Source organism: Peromyscus californicus, unplaced genomic scaffold (genome assembly GCF_007827085.1).
Source record: "Peromyscus californicus insignis strain IS unplaced genomic scaffold, ASM782708v3 Scaffold_4__1_contigs__length_199733344, whole genome shotgun sequence".
NCBI classification, from domain to species: Eukaryota; Metazoa; Chordata; class Mammalia; order Rodentia; family Cricetidae; genus Peromyscus; species Peromyscus californicus.
Window position 1 is genome coordinate 154,904,655 of NW_026294562.1, and position 19,716 is coordinate 154,924,370.

General features: G+C 41.0%; 2 protein-coding genes and 1 pseudogene across 3 annotated transcripts in view; 2 read left to right on the forward strand and 1 right to left on the reverse strand.

The window, feature by feature from the left end:
• Positions 1-12,249, forward strand: part of Uevld (UEV and lactate/malate dehyrogenase domains) — a 36,901-nt gene extending 24,652 nt beyond the window's left edge. Inside the window, exons 10-12 of the mRNA XM_052761709.1 lie at positions 5,526-5,589; positions 7,922-8,045; positions 8,879-12,249. Coding sequence (XP_052617669.1) covers positions 5,526-5,589; positions 7,922-8,045; positions 8,879-9,043 — 353 coding nt within the window. The 3' untranslated portion in view covers positions 9,044-12,249. The remainder of the gene's footprint in view (positions 1-5,525; positions 5,590-7,921; positions 8,046-8,878) is intronic.
• Positions 12,250-14,453: 2,204 nt separating this feature from the next.
• Positions 14,454-19,716, forward strand: part of Tsg101 (tumor susceptibility 101) — a 32,880-nt gene continuing 27,617 nt past the window's right edge. Inside the window, exon 1 of one of the 2 annotated variants that reach the window (XM_052762848.1) lies at positions 14,454-14,598. In XM_052762848.1, the coding sequence (XP_052618808.1) occupies positions 14,557-14,598 (42 nt within the window). In that variant the 5' untranslated portion in view covers positions 14,454-14,556. The remainder of the gene's footprint in view (positions 14,599-19,716) is intronic. The other variant, XM_052762847.1, reaches the window with a different exon arrangement.
• LOC128125428 (40S ribosomal protein S12-like) lies at positions 18,160-18,685 on the reverse strand (annotated as a pseudogene).

Below are 19,716 nucleotides of genomic sequence, written 5' to 3' on the forward strand. Positions count from 1 at the left end.
GGACACTGGTGCATTCTCTTCAAGTATAGAATATATCATAATGTATTTAACTAGTTCCCCTGATACGTTTTCACATATAATAAATATAGAGTTGAATAAGAACATTTCAAAATATTGTATTAGGCAGGCAATATTGTAGTTACTGCCTGACTGATTCCTCCTTTGTAGTGTGGTCAATAAACTTCCTAACAACAACATAATACATACATATGTGTAGTAACTTACAAAATCACAAGAACAAAAAATAGGATGGTGTCATTTAATAAATATGGCTGTATATCTTCATCTAGTATGTCTAGGTGAAGGAAGAAAAGTAATAATTTAATAGAATCTGAAGTCTTTAAACAAGAATAATTAAAATCTCCTTCAAAGTAGTTTTTTTTTTTAAATGGCCTTTTATCTCAAATGTAGGGATTTATAGCATGTCTCTTTGTTAAATTTATTTTATGTGCATTGGTGTTTTCCTATGTCTGTGTGAGGATGTTGGATCCTAGAGTTACAGACAGGTATAAGCTGCCATGTGGGTGGGTGCTGGGTGCTGAACCCAGATCCTCTGGAAGAGCAGTCAGTGCTCTTAGCCACTGACCCATCTCTCCAGCCCTAAATGTAGGGATTTATTTCAGAAAGTTCTGATGAGCACCTGTGTTCCTAAGATACTATGGTGGCTCTGCTGACCCATCTCTTGGAAGCTTGGAGCTTCATGTAGGAGTGACCAGAAGGCAGTATTGGTTTGTTGCCAAGAGACAGTGAAAACATAGGGAATAGACATGGCACTTGTAACTTGTGTTTTCAGCTGAGAACTAGAAACAGGAATAGAGGAGAATGCAAATTGGGATTATTTAAATACAGTGTTGTAATATTTGACGTATATAGTATAAATATATATAGAGAGAGCCATGTGCAAATTTTGAAACCTAATAGAGCAAGCACTCATGAATGTACACTCAGTCAGGAGCATCATGAGCACCTTGGAAGTGGCTCACACTTCCCAGACCATCGTCCTGTTTACTGTCTAGGAATGCATCAGATGGCTTATTTGTCTTTTACAGTGCTAGGATCAATTCCACGGATCCTTGTACTTGCTAGAAAAACTCCAACCACAGAGCTGCACCCCTGGCTGTCACCTTTGTAGTCCTCAACTCTTGCTTCACAGTGGGGTGTATCCATGGCTAGGTTTTCTTACATGTCCCTAAAGGCAGAAATGGATCAGAAGCTCCCTCTGCTGGCTGCATGCTAGAGACCAACTGATAATTTTTGCACCAGAGACAACAGTAATATGATAGAATTGATTTTTAACTATTATCATTTTTTTTTTATGAAGTACTTTTTATACAGGTATCTCACTTAAATTTTACGAATACCCTGGGAAGGAAGAAACAGTTTTCTCTTTTTAAAATTTATTTATTTTTATTTTATATGTATTGGTGTTTTGCCTGCATGTATATCTGTGTGAGGGTGTCGGATCCCCTATAACTAGAGTTTCAGATGGTTGTGAGCTGCCATGTATGTGTCAGGAATTGAACCCAGATCCTCTGGAAGAGTAGCCAGTGTTTTTTGTTTGTTTGTTTGTTTTGTTTTTGTTTTTGGGTTTTGTTGTTGTTGTTGTTGTTTTGAGACAGGATTTTTCTGTGTATCCTGGGCTGTCCTGGAACTCACTCTGTAGACCAGGCTAGCCTCAAACTCACAGAGATCTGCCTGCCTCTGTCTCCCGAGTGCTGGATTAAAGGCGTGCGCTACCACGCTGAGCACCTGTTTTCTAAATGTATTGAAGAGGAAACACAGCCCAGGAAGGATGAGTGAGCTGCTGAGGGTGATATATCCAATGAAAGCAGCCCTAAATTGATGCTAAAGATGTATTCTTTCTTGCTGACACTTAATATCACTTAAATTTTTTATGCCATGCCTGGCGCAGAGTAAACACTCGGCGAATTTTTATTCCAAGATGGCAGTGAATAAGAATTAACAAAAGGAAACGTGAAAGAACACTTTGAAGTGAAGCAATGTAGGTCTTGGGAACAGTTGTAAGAATAGAAGTGTCTAAGTAGAATCCTCCTCTTCGGGTTCTCCAGTGATAGCCACAGCCTAGGGAGGAGTCCCAGGGCAAATAAGAGCTTTAGGCTCTGTTGCCTGCTTCCTCCCTCAGCTTCAGCTGCTGTTCTGCCTGGTGTCAGGGGATAGCCAGAAGGTCACCTGCAGTGATTCATGCACTCTCCCTGAACACCCATTCCCTTAGCTAGTTCCTGTTTACCGCCATGGCTGCTTAAATGCCACTCCTCCCAGAAGCACTCCAGGTTAGGTAAGTCTGTGTGTGCGTTAAAGCAGTAGCATACCATGTTACCCTTTGTCTGTTGTGTCATCACCACCGTGCCATTTACACACCTGTTCTTCATACAACAGTTGTCTCCTTTAGCTTGGAATGCTTCGCTTATTTTGAATTGAATGAATGATCCTGACACCACCTTGTTGTGACCAAAAATTAATCATTTATTCTGCACCAAGTTATACGGTTAGCTGCTCTTTTTAACCGTCTTATTGAAATCATATGTAAACACAGATTACTGCAGTGGTATTTTAGCAGTCTGAGGGCTGGATCTCAGAACCGAGTCTGTTATCTCTTTGGCACAGGTTTGGTTTTGTATGTAATAAAAAAGAGCAGTCTTATAGGCAGTATTTTTACTTTATTAATTTTTGTAAGACAGGGTCTCATAAACCCAGGATAGCCTAAAACTTGCTATGTGGCTGAGGATGACCTTTGAACTTCTGATCCTCCTTCCCTCGCCTCCGTAGTGCCAGGATTGCAGGTGTGTGTCACCATACTCAGTGATAATTCTCTAGTGCTGAGAGTTGAACCCAAGCACTCTGTTGACTAAGCTACAGCCCGTGTCCCCTATGGACATTTTTCATTAAAATTCTTGGAGCCTGTTTTTGAAAATTGCAGAATAGAAGATAAAGATGATTAAATTCGTTATTTTAAATGTCTTAACCAAGAATGGATCTACATCAGGGTGTAAAGGGCTGGGCAGTAAAACAGAAAAGGAAATAATTAAGTGAATCCTGACTTACTTATTTTGTTATAAGCAGATTTGGACACTAAACATTTTTTCTCTTAACTTATGAGTCGGGGCTTATATAGAGGAAAGATTAAAAGATGTGAGATGCATAGAGCTAGAGAGGTGGTTGAGTGGTTAATAGCATTTGTTGCTCTTGCAGAGGGCTCAGGTTGGGTTCTGAGCACCACATGGTGGCATACAACTGCCTGGAATTCCAGTTTCAGGGACTCTGATGCCCTTTTCTGGCCTCTTCAGGCACATACATAGATGCAGGCAACACACATAAAATAAGTAAATCTTAAAAAAATTTTTAAGGGGCTGGAGAGGTGGCTCAGCAGCTAAGAGAACTGGTTGCTCTTCCAGAGGTCCTGAGTTCAATTCCCAACAACCACATGGTGACTCACAACCAACTATAATGGGATCTGATGCCCTGTTCTGTCTGATACCCTCTTCTGTCATGCAGGCATATGTGCAAATAGAACACTGATATGCATAAGTAAATAAGTTTTTTAAAAATTAAGTAAAAAAAGGATATGAGATTCCTATTTATCCATCTGTTCCATCTTAACTGTGCATACTGATAGCAATACTCATAGTTTTCTGATTATTTTATCTCCTTTGTGAATTTTTTCTCATGCCTACCTTGCTATTAATTATCCTTTCAAGGTCTATAATACTGTATTTCAGTTAGCAAATGTTCTTCATGCCCCAGTTTTTAATTGTTGCTAATAATATATTAATAATATAACAGAAAACCTACATAAGTAATTCTTATATAACCTTTCTAAGTAGAACATTTAAAAAATTTCTTGGGCCTGTCATGGTGGCACATATTTTTAATCCCAGCACTCAGGAAGCAGAGGCAGGAGGATCTCTGGGAGTTCTAGCCTGATCTGCAAAAGGAGTTCCAGGCAAGCCAGTACTATATAGTGAGACCTTGTCACAAACAAAATGGAAACAACAAAAATCCAGTAAAAATAAATTTTAAAAAATTCTTAGCTTCCCATAAGTATTTATATTTTTTGTATAACAGTTCTTGGGTTTGTGCTCTTTTTTACTTGCAAAAAGGGTTGTGGGTTTTTTTTTTTTTTTTTTTTTTTTTTTTTTTTTTTTTTGTCGTTTGTTTGTTTTGGAGGCAGAGACAACGGGGTGTAGGGTATAGTGATAGAGCACCTGCCCAGAATGAGCAAGGCCCTAGGTTCAATCCCAGTGTTATAGAAAAAGCCTGAAGTTTCCTCATATTTTTCACCTTAACTATTACACAAGTCCTCAGTGGTGGTGTGGTTACTAAATATAATCTTGAATGGTGTGTGGGGTTGACTGCACGTTAGCTTCTGTCCTCAGCATCACAGTACAAGAGAGACTGCAGAGGACAAAAAAAAGGAACAAGAGGCCCCTGCACCAGGGCTGCTTATCATCACTCAGCTTGAAGAAGGGAGGCGTCCGCATTCTACCAAGTCCGTTGTTGCTGACACATCACTAAATAGTCTGGCTTTGTTTGTTTGGTTTGGTTGGTTGATTTTAATGCAGTTTAAAGTATGTGATATAAGATATTCTTCTATAGCCAAATGTATTTTTGCTTTGCCTACCCTAAAATAGAATTACATTAAAAAAAAGTCTTTATATAGATGAATATTGGAATTGGTTTCAAATGTTGCAGTTTCAGGCCAATATTAAAAAACAGCACAAATATCCAGTTGTGGGCACTTCAGTGCCTTGGCTTGTAAGTGCGTGCTTGGCATATGCAAAAAGAAGGCTTCAAGTCCCATCATTCTTTAAAAACTACGGCTTCTTTGTGCGGGGAATCAGAGTTTTTAATTATCTTATGAACACTATGGTTAGAGGATTTGGGTAACCTGGAAGGCGTGGCTTCTCTTACAATTGTAGAAATTCCATCCCAAAATAGGTTACCAAGTTATTCCTCAAATAGTCAGTGTGCTTCCCAGCAGAGCAAATGTCAAGTGCTTATAGCATTGGATAGCCTATTATCTGCAGCCGCCTGAGGAAACAACTCTTCCTGTGTGAACAGTAAAGTGGCCCCTGTGGATCTTTGCTGATGAGTGAGAACAGGTAAAGAAGCCACAAAGTAGACTTTAGGGATCATACTTTTAGGAGATTTAGGGTCAAAATCTTTCTTGTCTCAGCATAGAAAATTCAGTGCCATCAATAGAAAAGTAACTGTTGTTAGAAGGATGGAAACCTGAAAAACTGTAAAAAGATCGGATCCCTTAACCAGTTGTTACACACACACATTTTTTTTTTTTAAATCAGTGTTTCACTGTGTAGCCCTGGCTGTCCTGGAACTTGTTGTGTAGCTCAGGCTGGCTTTGAACTCAAGGAGATCTGTCTTCCTGCTTCTGACTCCTGATGGCTGCGATTTAAAAGCATAAGCCATCACTCTCGGTCATGTGCCACATCTTACTTAGCCTTAGAAAATCATTGGCAAAATATAACTAATTCTTTGTTTAATTTTAGTGTGCACATGGAGTGGCCGAGACGGAGTAATGAGTCATAGCTCTCAGGCACAGCTGTCCAGCAGGTAAAGTGCAAATTTTCGAATAGCCAGCTAAGTCACGTGCTTCACAGCTGACACGGCAGCTGTTTACACGGCAGGTTCTTGCCAGGCTTCCGTAAACAGGACTGCTCACAGGAAGTACCGAGGTACAAGGAGCAGTGCTGTGTAGGCCTGGACTTTGCAAGCTTGTTTAGACATTTAAAGGGAAGAGCTGTGTCCTGATTTGAGACAGTGATTTGCCTCCTTTATATCTAATCATCTAATACTAAGTTATTGTGGAAGAGGACTCATCTCTACAATCGCCTAGAAATGGATATAGACTAAGTACACAGGAATACATTTGGAAATCAGTCTAAGACCAAAGCTTTCCATATCCTTGTCAGAGGGGAGTGCAGTGCACAGATGCTCTGTCTGGAGGCCTTCTAGGGTTTGCCCCGTACATTGGGTTTACACAAAGATTATTTTCAGACCATTTATTATTTCTCCATCACAAACAATACTCTCCTCAAGTCTGGTGTGGCAGTAAAGTGTAGATCTGTAAAACTTCAGCTTGTAAGTTTTAGAACATGTAACAGTTGGAAAGAAAGTGTGCACGGTAATGTAAAATAATACTGCATTATTGCATTATACATTCTCCTATTTTTTTTTTATTTTGTTTGTTTTGATGGTGCTGGAGATTAAACTCAGAGCCATGAATGTGCTAAGCATGTGTTTTATCACTGAATTATGCTCCCTATAGTTTTTAAATGGAATAAATTTAAACAGGTTTAATTTACATACTTTTTTTTTTTTACAAAAAATGTATGCCTATTCTAAACTTCAAATACCACAGCTGTTTATAGATAGTAAAAAGCTGAGATAATCCATCTTCTAGAAACAACCAGTTTAACATGCCCCAACTTTATAATATTTCTGCAAATACAATGTTCATTTACAATAGGTTATACTATCTGTACCATCCTGCAAACTGATTAATTATAAAATTAAATATCTTTCTGTATTGTACATCTAAGTCTACCTTCTTATTTTAGGATTTATTTTTATATGTATAAAGATTTGCTTGCATGTATGTATGTGCATTACATGTGTGTCTGACACATGCAGAAGCTAGACAAGGATGTCAGATCCCCTGGAACTGGAGTTACAGTCAGTTGTGAGCTGCCAGTTGGGTGCTGGGAACCAAACCTGGGTCCTGTGTGCCCTTCACTGCTGAGCCATCTCACCATCTCTCCTAGTGGACTCTTGTAAGAGTGCGTTCTCTGTCAACTTCAGGAAAGGTGACTTGTTTTCATTCCTGCATTTTAGACTCTGATCTTATTAAGCTGCAAGAATGCTGGGTCAGCACCAGCAGCTTTGGTGTAGGACATGGGAATTTAGTCTTTTGGCACATCCATGGCTCTGAGTTTAATCTCCAGCATCATCCAAACAAAACAACGAGGAAGAGCCTGTTAACGCAGTATTACCTAGTCAGGTTAAATTACCTCACTCACTACTCTTCCCAACTGTTAGATGTGCTAAAACTCGCAAGCTGCTGATTTAAAAATCTACACTCTACTACCACACCAGACTTGAGAGCATTGTTGGTGATGGTGAAATAGCAAATGGTCTGGAAACAGATAGTGCCTGCGTGCTAGAAGAGGAGGTCTGCTCCCTGCAGCTGGAGTCACTGCAGTTGTGAGCCTTCTGACTTGGGTGCTGGGAACTGAACTCAGTCTTCTAGAAAAGCAGCGTGTGCTTTCCAGCCTCTGAGCCAACCAGCCCCAACCTTACTTTCATAAGAGCTTTGTGGGGTGGCATTTGGCAATTATTTATTTAACCAGTCCCCTTTGGATAACTTTTTCTCAAATACAGCAAACATGCTCACTTCAGCCACAGGACAAAGGGTGAGAAAGGGGTTTCTAGATCATTGCTGCCCGTTTTCTCTGCTATTACTTTATACTCTGAGCAGCACTTGTAACGGCTGCTTTCTTCATACAATTCCCAAAACTAGTTATCAGTCCTTTTTATTGTTGTCAGCGTTGATAGGCCGAACTGATATTTATATGGCTTTTTGTTCAGTTGTTTTTGGTGTGAGACAGAGTTAGTCCTGGCTAGCCTGGAACTCACTGAGTTCCATCTTCCTTTCCCTCCCAAGTGCTGGGATTAAAGACATGTGCCACCATGCCCAGATGATACTTACTGTTTAGGTAATATTTAAATATTCATGATGGGGAGCATCTTTTTTATGCTATGAGGGTATTTGTGTTTTCTCTGTGAACTGTGAATCTCACATCTTAGGAAGAACTTAAGTAATAATTATATTATCTGCAAGCCTTCTTAAATTTTCTGACATCTTTCTCTCTCTTTTGTAATCTAGAGCCATGGAACTATTGAGGGTAAAAGGCCAGAGATCTTGGTCTGTTGGACTGTCTGTGGCTGACCTGGTGGACACTATTGTAAATAATAAAAAGAAAGTGCATTCTGTATCAACTCTAGCAAAGGTAACTTATTTTCATTCCTGTGTTTTAGACTTTGGTATCTTTGGTAGTAATCCTATAAAGGCAGCAGAACTGCAGTGTCAGCACCAGCAGCTTTGGTGTGAGACAAAAAGTCTTGAGTTGCTTTGCTGTGGGAAATCGGCATGATCAGCTTGTCCTTTCACTCCCACATAACTTGGGGGCCTTCTCAAAGATGTTCATATAGTCTATGCTTTTCCTGGTTGTCCCTAGGCCAGCAAGTCACCCCAGCAGTTTTCTGCCTTTTACCAGAGCATAAATTCCCCCCAAAACACAGCTCACATGAGGCATAAATGCTGGGGCAGATTTTTTTGAACACCAGGAGGGAGATGCAATATGGAAAGAAAATGTAAAATAACTTACTGTGTGTGGCTGTGCCCAGAGTCCATGCTGTCTTTCCCCAAGGACTCTACTGTCCATCTCTGGATTAGCCTCCAGTCTGCTGACCACATTGCAGACAGCTAGTTTAACTCCCTGCAAAGAGGGTGTCTTTGACCAGGCTCTTCCTAGCTCAAACATTTTCTGGAGCCATAACTCAAGTTTCAAAAATCAGTAAACAAATTAAGTTTAACTTGTATCACTTTGCAATAGAAAAGTCAAGGGAGAATTCTTTTCATTATCTTACTTTTTAAATTTGTTTTTATTATTTTTAATTATGTATATGCGTGTGAGTGCAGGTGCCCATAAGAGGCTATAACTCCTGAAGCTGGAGTTATATGCAGTTTGTGACCCTTAACTGCTGAGCCATCTCTCCAGTCCCATGATTTTAATATTTTGTGTTAATTAAGCTTTATTATAATCCCAACTTTTCATTTCAGGGATATTATGGTTTAGATAATGAAGTGTTTTTAAGTTTACCATGCATCCTGGGAACCAGTGGAGTATCTGAAGTCGTCAAAACCAGAGCAGAAGACACAGTGACTGAGACACTCCAAAACAGTGGGTCCTCAATCCATGATCTTCAGCAGCAGCTGAAACTGTGATTCCCAAGTGCAGGCACCTGAAGGGGGAAGCTTGCTTAATTTTGCCAGCACACATAGTTTTGGGAACTTACACAACTTACTATTTGTTCTTACAAACAGCCTTTATAGTAGATAGCTTCTTAGCTAGCTTTGTAATTTGAAGCCTTGAGAAGTTAGAGAATGGGAAAGGATCTAATTTCTTTTGGAGTTTTTGACATACCTACAGCAGGGATAAATATTCATTTGCATTGTGTATCATTTTAAATTGCATTTGTCCTAACTTAAGGCACATCTAGCACTTTAGAGAGGTTCTGAAAGAAACTCCTTCCTTAAAGATTGCTGTGGACATTTATTCTAAGCATGGTGAGCTGAAGGTGGGATGGGCACAAATCTGTGGTAGGTGTACATGCAGAGACTCATGGCTTTACCCATCAATTCGCTTCTTTTGCAAGATCCAGTAGATGGTAATGGCAAAGCATTTTATTTTCCTTCTTCAAATTCACTAGCTACCAAACATTAGAAAGGATTTTAGTATGCATTTTAAATTGGTTAAATGGAATTTTAAATATATGAAAAATAATTTATTTATTTAATTTCCAATGAGACTTCCTTTCTGAAAATTTCTATTATAACCTCTTCTTGGGCTAGAAGATCTCGAATGTATCTTAAAACTGTGTTAGTAGAAAAGGACAGATGTGTTTTTCTGTGGCCATAGATAGTGAATAACAGCCAAACAGTATATTTTGAGACCAAAATATGAAGTTTTCATAAAAAAAAAAAAAAAAAAAAAAACAATGGTCTTAAGGGAGAGAGGCCTTGGTCTGCTGCTTCTGAGCAAGCCTTAGTCATCCCAGAAGAAGCACTTCCGACCGCGTGCCTGGGTGGTTGGTTAGTCAGTATCTCCACGTGGGAGAGACAGCTCAGTGACTGCTGTGACACACTGCTGGCACAGCTCCTGTATCGTGAGCTCTTTATCTGTAGAGTCCTGACATTGACTGGCTGAGGTCGGACTGTTTCTCTTCATTACAGAGGAGGAAGTTCAACTTTGGTGTCTGAGGTTGCATGGGTTCTAAGGAGCATTGCTCACCTGTACAACCTCTTACTCTTTATAGGCAGTAACAAGGGCTGTGGGGAGGCCTAGAGGCCTAAAAGCCAAGCTGTCATAAGACACTAAAGTTGAGACTTGGGATACTATGAATTACTTTCATTTTCATGTGGGAGCCTTTTTTTTTTTTGGAGATAGGATCTTTATGTAGTCCTAGCTGTCTTGAAGTTCACTATTATAGACCAGGTTGGCCTCAAACTCATAGATCTACCTGCCTCTGCCTCCCAAGTGCTGGTATTAAAGGCGTGCAACACCACACCCAGCTATATTTTTAAAAATATTTTTTACAAAGATTGATTAGCCTGACCCCCAGAGACTCAACAAATAACACAAGTGGTATGTGCTGAAGACAATGTTTATTTATTTAGTCGTTCAGCCAGTGGTTATTAGGAACTTCTCACAAAGGAAACTTTATTGAAGAACATGCCCAGATTAGGGACAAGCCTTGCTGGTACTTACAGATTAGCAGGGGAACACAGTAACAAAATATCATGTAAATACAAGTGTGCTAAGTGCAGTGAAGTCCAGAGCGTTTGGAATCCGTCTGTGTAGAGAGAGGAGCTCAGTGGTTTGTAAGGTGGAAGGAAGTAATCTCCTTCTCAGTGTGACACTGGGTAGTTAAACAAACAAGTGAGCTTCAGCAGTCCACGTTGGAGAAAGTAGAAAAGTAATGTGCTGAGGAAGACTCCCAGCAGAGTTCACTGGATTAAACCTTGGACATTCAGGCTAGGGATGTAGCTCAGTGGTAAGGTGCTTGCCCTATATGCAGGTTTTATAGTTTTTGGTCCCAGAACCACAAAACTTGGGGTAGTTGAGGAGATATAAGCATTAGTTCTTTGTAGATGATTTTGGTGTTGCTTTTACTGGAAAGTAAAGTTGAAACAATCATTTATGTGTTTTAAAGTAGTATTTTCTAATAAATGATAACTAATTTGGAATTCAGTAATTCCTAAAATAGAATTTCTTTCTCTTCATTTTGTTTTTGTTTTGTTTTTTGACACAGGGTTTCTCTGTGTATCCACTTTGGCTATCCTGGAACTCACTCTGTAGACCAGGCTGACCTCGAACTCACAGAGATCCCCCAGCCTCTGCCTCCCAAGTGCTGAGATTAAAGGTGTGTACCACCGCCACCTGGTCCTCTTCATTTGTTTTTGAGACTAGTCTCAAACTCTCAGCAATCGTCCTACCTAAGCCTCATGAGTACTGGCTACCATGCCCAGCAACAATTTTTGTTTTGTTCTGTTTGTGGGGATCTAACCCAGGATCTGATGCGTGCTAGGCAAGTCTTCCACCATTGTGGTTCACCCATAACCTAGTTTCTAAAATCTAATAACTCTCTTGAACCATAAACCAACTGCAGATATTATAACAATCAACTGCCAAGAATTATGTTAATTATAGAAAGCAATGTCAATACAACAGATATTTACTGAACACTCACTATTATTCCAAGTATTTTGTTAGAGTTTGACCTCAACCTCAAAAGGTCATATAGTACAGAAGTCATTTTCCATATCACACATTTCCTTCAGTAGCAATCATAAATTCCTTATAAGTCAGGTGGTACTTCATTTTGATTTGATGATTATTTAATAATCACAGGGCTTCTGTCTGGTAACTTTCATTTTCTCCAAAGTTTTTAATGGTTTAGATGATGTTGACTTGATTAACCTATATATTGTATCAGTCTCAAAACCAGAGGGAAATATACAGTGTTTGAGAATCTCTCCTCTGGTACAAAGACAAGCTCTGCAGTAATGCTCATTTCCTAGATAATATCTACCATCTGATAAATTTCAATCAGTTTATCGATTATACATCAAATTATAAACCTGTTGTTTTTATCTTATTATGTTCTGAAATTCAGGTTTTGTGAAAAACTAGTGAAATATTTATTTCCTCATTTAAAAAACACTATGTTAAGTAAAATGTTTTTTCTTCTTGCCATCTGACAAGGAGGGGGAAACGTTCATTTTTCTAAAATCATGCGGTACTTCATAGTTTTTATTGGGACTTGGATTAAAATGCTTTTTGGTACTGAAAGGTATATTTTTCATTTTCCAATTTACATTGTTTTCCTTAACTATAAAAAATAACAAAATAAACTTTGATTTTAAAAGGACTGCGTGATGTCTGATTAAATGAAAGAAAATACATTCAGATTAAAGGGTTTTTGTTTTTGTTTTTCATGTTATTCTCGGGGCACCCATGTCCATTATTCATTCAAGTGGCTTAAGTACAAAATGAAGAAAATGATCTTTATCAGTTGTTTCCAAATTAAAAAATATATATTTTAGATAGAAACTTTTGAAACAGGATAATGTTATATAGCCTATGCAGGACTTGATCTTTTGATTATCTTGCCTCAGGCTCCCAAGGACTTCAATTATAAATTATAGATCACCACACCTAGTTAAGAAAACTTCTAAAGCAGTGTGTTACTTAGTACTCCAATTCATAGAAACAGTTGCTAGTTAAAGGCATTTCTAAGTAAGCTACAACTTTAAGAACAGTTTAAAATCATGCTTTTTGAGTATTTTAAAGACATGGCGGGGGGGTGGGGGGGTTGTTCAGTGTTCTCCTCCATCACTCTTATCCTATTCTTTGAAGCACGGTCTCCTCCTGAACTTGGGACTCACATCTTTACCAAGCTGGATGCCGGCAAGCCCAGAGATCCTTCTTCACCCGTCTGGAAGCCAGTGCTATAGATGTTACAGGCGTGGGTAGGAATGCCCTGTGAGGTCTGAACTCTGGCCCTCATACTTGTAGAACAAGAGATTTTAACCACTAAGCCCAATGACTGTGCTTATAAAATTAATAAGAATAAATGGTTGATATGTCACAATTTTTTAAAAGATTATTTTATGGGTGTTTTGCCTGCATTATATGTATGTGCACCACCTACATGCCTGGTGCCCACTGAGGTCACTGGGATCCCCTGTAACTGGGAACCTAAACCTAAACCTTCTGCCAGAGCAACAAGTGCTCTTAGCTGCTGAGCCATCTCTTCAGCCCCTATAAGAAGCTTTTATTAGAAATTGAAATTCAATTGAGCTCGAATACCACCTCTTGCATTCTACAAGGTAATTAAGATGTGGAAATAGAGGCCGGGCAGTGGTAGTGCACACCTTTAATCCCAGCAGTTGGAGGCAGAGCCAGGCGGATCTCTCTGAGTTCGAGGGCAGCCTGGTTTACAGAGCGAGATCCAGGACAGGAACCAAAACTATACGGAGAAACCCTGTCTCAAAAAACCAAAGGGGGAAAAAAGGATCTGAAAATAGGGCTGGTGATGAACCAGCCTTCCTTCATTTTAGGCTTGAAAGCCATCTTATAGTAAAGACAAAGGTTGGGCTATGCCCCACCCGTAACCTTAACTACAAATGGCTCTATACTGCCTGTTCCAAGATATGACCACCTTGTTAAAACCACCTTTTCAACCACATCTTTGTTTCACAAAAGATGGTTATGACCAATTTATTATGCTCTGCTTCTGTAACCCTATTTGCCTGCCAGATCCCCCATTTGGAAACCTCTTACCCCTAAGCTATAAAAGCCCTTATTTTTCACGTGTCCAATGTTGTCCTCTTGAACCCCGCCATAGGGGGAGGTAGCCAGTATACACAAATGAAAAACCTCGCTTTGCTTGCTTCAACTGATTTGGCCACGATGATTTGGATTGGTGGTCTCTCTCCTTGCATCTTTGGGATTAACACTGGAGAGATGGCTCAGAAATTCAAAGGGGAAAATTCTTTTTAATTTGAAAATAAGCCTGCTCTCAAGGACCTGCAAAGCAGACTGCAGCCTGTGTTTATCATTATGGTGCGTGCACAGGGATTATTAGGGAAAAGTAGTAATTAAAAGTAAATTAGCCAGGCGGTGGTGGTGCACACCTTTAATCCCAGCACTTGGGAGGCAGAGCCAGGAGGATCTCTGAGTTCGAGGCCAGCCTGGTCTACAGAGAGAGATCCAGGACAGGCACCAAAACTACACAGAGAAACCCTGTCCCTAAAAACAAAAACAAAACAAAAAGACAGTAACTAACAAATACGCCTGTGATACATCAAGAGGGGCCTCAGGCATCGTTGCCTAAAGCAACTCCTGGGGTCAGAATGCCCACAAGCTAGTCAAGCGAGTGGCGCGGACTCCGGGCTTCCGCGGGACACTGCGAGGCGAGGCTCGCTAGCTGGCCAGCCGAAAGGCTTACCAACAGTACCTGCCCGGCCGGCAACTGTGGGAACTGATAAACCCCTAAGCCCAGGCTCAAGCCGCAGAGCGGCGTCCCCGGAAGTGACGCGCAGGAAGCGGAAGCACGGCGCGCCGGCTTCCTGCTTGGCGGGGGCGGGGCGGCGGCGATTGTCTGGCGGCCTGGGGCGGCCTGGGGCGGCCCAGTGGCGCTGACCCTCTGCCTGCGGGGACGGAGGCGCGCGCCATGGCGGTGTCCGAGAGTCAGCTGAAGAAGATGATGTCCAAGGTGAGCCGGCTCCCTAATGGGCGGCCCCGTGGGCTGGGCTGAGGCCGCCTTCCCTCAGCGGAGCGGCCCTTCCCGCCTTCGCCTCCATAAACAAAAGCGGGGTCGTGCCTGGCGCGGCCACTGCTGTTCGCCCGGCGCTGCTTGCTGTCCCAAGCGGCCCTGCCATCGCCTTGTCCTACGGGCCGGAGGCTGGCCCTGCTCAGATCCGGTCCCCGCATGCCTCTCCCCGGCCCAGCCCGGTCCGCCGGAGCTCGGGAACTGTTGGTGCAATTGGCTCGCTGAAGTAGAGCGGCCAGAAAATCTAGAATGCCAGTCCCTCCCCACTCTGGAGAACTCTGCAATTCCGTGTCATTGCATGCATTAACTGTGATTAACTCAGTTGTTTGCTTGTTTACTTTGAGTTGAACTTAAAATTCTCACCGCTTGACTGGTGGTGTGGGTTTTTGCTTTCAATTTTTAAAAGGGCTTTTAGATACTTTGCATATTAATTTCTTAGTTTGATGATCACACGGGGCACCTGACTCCACAATGCCTTTTATAATTTGCCACATTTAATTGGAATAAAATCTGTGTCATGTAGTTGAGTCCTAACTTCTCCAATTCATCGAGTTGACTTTGATACTTTTATCAAAGCAAGAAGGATAGAGATCGTAGATTTAAGAGGTTTCCAGTTTACAAGGAAACAGGAATAAGCAGGGCGTGGTGGCGCAGGCCTTTAATCCCAGCACTCTAGAGGCGGAGGCAGACAGATTGTGAGTTCCAGACCAGCCTGGGATATATAGACCCTGTTTCAAAGCAAACAAAACATTATGTTTAGAAAACAAACACCTGGTAAAAGTAGACTTTTTCTAGTAAATTCATGCCCATATTCCTTGAAGACGAAACCTCTGTGTCTTCCTTGTCTAACCATATTTTCTAGGTGTCTTGATTCTTTTTTCCCTGTAGTTATCCCTAATAACAGTAGGGCTAGGCCCAGTTAAGATCTATCTAATAACGTTTATCTTCATTTCTTTTTCAAAGCTCCAATTAAACTTTTAGAGCAGTAGTTCTCAACCTTCCTAATGCTTCGACCCTTTAATACAGTTCCTCATGTTATGGTGACCCCCAACCATATAATTATTTCATTGTTACTTCAGTACTGCTACTGGCTCATTATGGCTCGTTCATAAATATCTATGTTTTCATTTGACACCCCCTGGGGTCGTGACCCACAGGTAGAGAACCACTGTTTTAGAGAGGACCCTGATGTAGCCCATTAACTTCATCTTATTGGAGAATCTCTACCCTTATCGAGATATTCTGGCCCATGCAGAGAAAGAGTTTAATATTGCTACATATCATTTTTCTCCTTTGAACTTTATGTTAGCTCCTGTTCTAAACAGGTTTTTGTTAACATTGGTTGTGATTTTATCAATTAAGTATATTTCTACTGTTAGTCCATCTTGCTTTATGCTTTATTCATACCAGTAACCTTCTGTTTTTATACACAATATTTTGTTTACAATAGAAGATGAGTCACTACTAGCTGGGTAGATAAAAGTGGTCACATTAAAAGTTGCTATTGAGCTGAAAATGGTGGCACATGCCTTTGTTGATTGGAAGGTAAAGGCAGGCAAATCTGAGTTGGAGGCCAGCCTGGTCTTCATAGTGAGACCCTGCCTCAAAAAAAAAAAAGGTGTTATTGTACCATAAATTTTGGGATACAACAGTGTGAACAGTTAGGCTAAAATTGTACTCCTGAACTTAATTACATAGAAGCCAATAACTATCAAAATCATGGTAAAAATGTAGGGAAGTTGATAACAGCTTTGGAAGAAAGAAAATAAAGCAGGAAGAAATAGACAAGGTCATAGTTTTCTGCCAGATGGTAAGGGGAGAAGTGCTATTTGAGCAGAAACCTGACAGTAAAAGGAAACGAGCTTTGGAGCAATCTGGGGTGAGAACATTCTAGGAAGAAGTAAAAACAAGTGCAGAGACTTGAAGCAGAAGTTTGTATCAGTGATATGGGAGATTTGGAGAAACTTACCGGCCAGTGTAAGGACTTCAGCATTTGATTGGATTATGATAGGAAACAATTGAAGTTTTTTTTAAAATTATGTATATGGAGCCAGATGTAGTGGCCCACACCTTAAATAGCAGGTCTCTGAGTTTAAGGCCAGACAGACAAAGCTACATGGTGAAACGCTTGTCACCCCCCCCAAAAAAAAGCATATGTTTGTGTATGTGCACATGAATACAGGTGCACACAGAGGCCAAAGGTATTGGATCCCTCTGGAGCTAAAGTTACAGGTATTTGTGAACCCCCTAAGCATGAGTACTAGAAACTGAACTCTAGTCCTCTTCAAGGTACCTTTAACCACTAAGCCATGTCTCTAGCTCTAGCAGAGATCCACCTGCCTCTGCCACTGAGACTAAAGGCATGAGCTACAACACCCAGCCCAGTTGATGTAAATTGTAACGGGACTGCATGGGTGCTCTATTGAGACTATAGAGTGGAAGTGAGACAACGCCTGCTGCTGCTGCTGCTGCTTAGACCATGGATATAACTATGAAGGTAGAAGTCAGATTCTGGAGGTAGATGTATATATACATTTGTTAAAGGATTTATTTTTAAGTATACATCTATCTGTATGTATGTGTATGTACATGTGGGTGCCCACAGAAGCCAGACGAGGGCGTTGGATCCACTGGAGCTGGAGTTATAGGCAGTTCTGAGTCTTCCAGTGTGAGTCTTGGGAACTGAACTTGGTTCTTTTGCAAAAGGAGCACGTGCACTTAGCCACTAAGCCATCTCTTTAGCCCAAGATTCTGGATACATTTTGAAAGTATTGCTGAGGGGGATTTGCTGTGGATTGAGAGAGAGATGCTCAAGGGTAACTTTCAAGGTTTGGTACAGCTGCAAGAGTTAGGATGTGAGAAGAATAAAATTGGGAGGATTATAAGGAGTTTTGTTCCTGATCAGTTTAACATTCATTAGATACGCAGCTGTCAAAATGGTAACTGGATATACACAGTACTCCCTCTTCCTCTACCCACAGGCGATACATTCCAAGACAAAGCAGATATAATGAACCTGTATATGTTGTGCTCTTTCCTATGCATGCATCCCTATGAGAAAATTTAACTTACAAGTTAATTACAGTAAGAGGTTAATAATAATAAATGTTACAAGGTAGACCAGTTATACAATATATTCTAATAAAATTTCTGATGTTACCACTCTTGAACTTCAGGCCCATTGAGTAAAATAGTTCTTTGAACACAAGCACTGGGACAGTTGACCTTAGGCCTGTCAGTCACTAACAGGTGGGGTAGCCTATAATATAGTGTGGATATGCTGGATAAAGAGATGACTCACTTCCTGGCAGGACAGTGGGATTGGCGATTTCATCAAGATGCCATGCTACTTAGAAATGCAATTTAGCTAGGTGGTGGTGGTGCACACCTTTGATTCCAGCATTTGGAAGCAGAGGCAGGTGGATCTCTGTGAGTTCAAGGCCAGCCTGGTCTACAGATCGAGTTTCAGAATAGCCAGGGCTACACAGAGAAACCCTTTTTTTTTTTTTATCTTTTGAGGCAAAATTTTTATTTATTCATTTCTTGCACTTGAAGTACTCCTCGATGACATCCTTGGCCTGAGATTCTTTGCCATAGCCCTTAACCACTACACAACTGCAACCAACCACTTTCCGTGGTTTCCCCTCTCGATCGATTTTACAGAGGCCTACCCATTCCCCTAGTTTCTTGTTGTCATCAACCTTAATTAGGTTGATTTGGTGCTCAGCACAAAGTGCCTCCACCAACTTGACATACATAGGCTCATAACAATTGGATGCGAGCACACAGAGATGGGCTTGGCGCTTGTCTAAGGCTTTGGCAGCTTCGCGGATGCCACGTGCTAGGCCATCGTGGATGAGGGCGGTCTTCAGCACCTCTTGTAAGAGCAGTATTGACGTCCATTACACCTCCAGCAGCAATGCCTTCCTCGGCCATGGCGGTGGATTACGGGTGAGGCCGAATCTTGAACGCACCCGAGCCTCCGCCTCCGCGCAACTCGGCGGCGGCAGGGGCGAGAAACCCTATCTTAAAGAGAGAGAGAGAGAGAGAGAGAGAGAGAGACAGCTTAACTTATATGAATTATTTATTTCTAGAATTTTCTGTTAAATATTTGGGGATTGAGTTTGACCATGAATCACTGAAGAAAGGGCTACTACATGTGTCTGGTGTTTATGGAAGAGGTTCGGAATGAAAGCTTTTTTTTTTTTTTTTTAATGTGCATCTGTGTATTGGTGCACATACGCCAAGGCAAGCATTTGAAAGTCAGAAGACAAGCTACTGAAGTCAGTATTCTCCTTTCATGGATTCTAGGGATCAAACATGGGTGGTAAGCTTGGCCAGTAAGCTCCTTTACTTACTGAGCCATCTTGCCAGCCATATATATATATATATGTGTGTGTGTGTGTGTGTGTGTGTGTGTGTGTGTGTGTGTGTGTATATATGTATGTATGTATGTATGTATGTATGTATGTATGTAATGTGGGGGTTTTAACATATTTGAAAACACAAGAGAGAACCCAAAGAAGTGAAATTAGATGAAGAAGGTAAAGGAGTGAGTCCTGTGGCTCAATAATAATCGACTAGAAGGAGAGAAACAACAAAGAGGATGAGAAAGAAGCCAAGCTTTAAAACCCAAATGAAGATCGTAGGTTTTGTTGTTTTTACCCTTTCATTACGTGTGTGTGTGTGTGTGCGCGTGTGTGCTTACACATGCAGCGATGAGCATATGGACCTGAGAGTGTACCTTGCAGGAGTCCATTCCTTCTTTCTACCCTGTGGGTCTGGGGGATTGCATTCAGATTTTCAGGCCATTACCTGCTGAGCTGTCTTACCAACCCATGAGCACATTTTAAGAGGAAGAAATCAGCTTGGTCAGATACCACTTATAAATAAAATGAAGACAGAATTGGGCATGGCACACCATATAGCAGGCATTGGTGACTTTCATAAGCAATTTTGATGAAGGCTGATGTTGCTGAGGCAAAAATCATAGAAGGTCCTTTGAGACCGCTTTTCACATCACAAAAAACCCTACAAGCTTTGCCTTCAAACCTATCCATA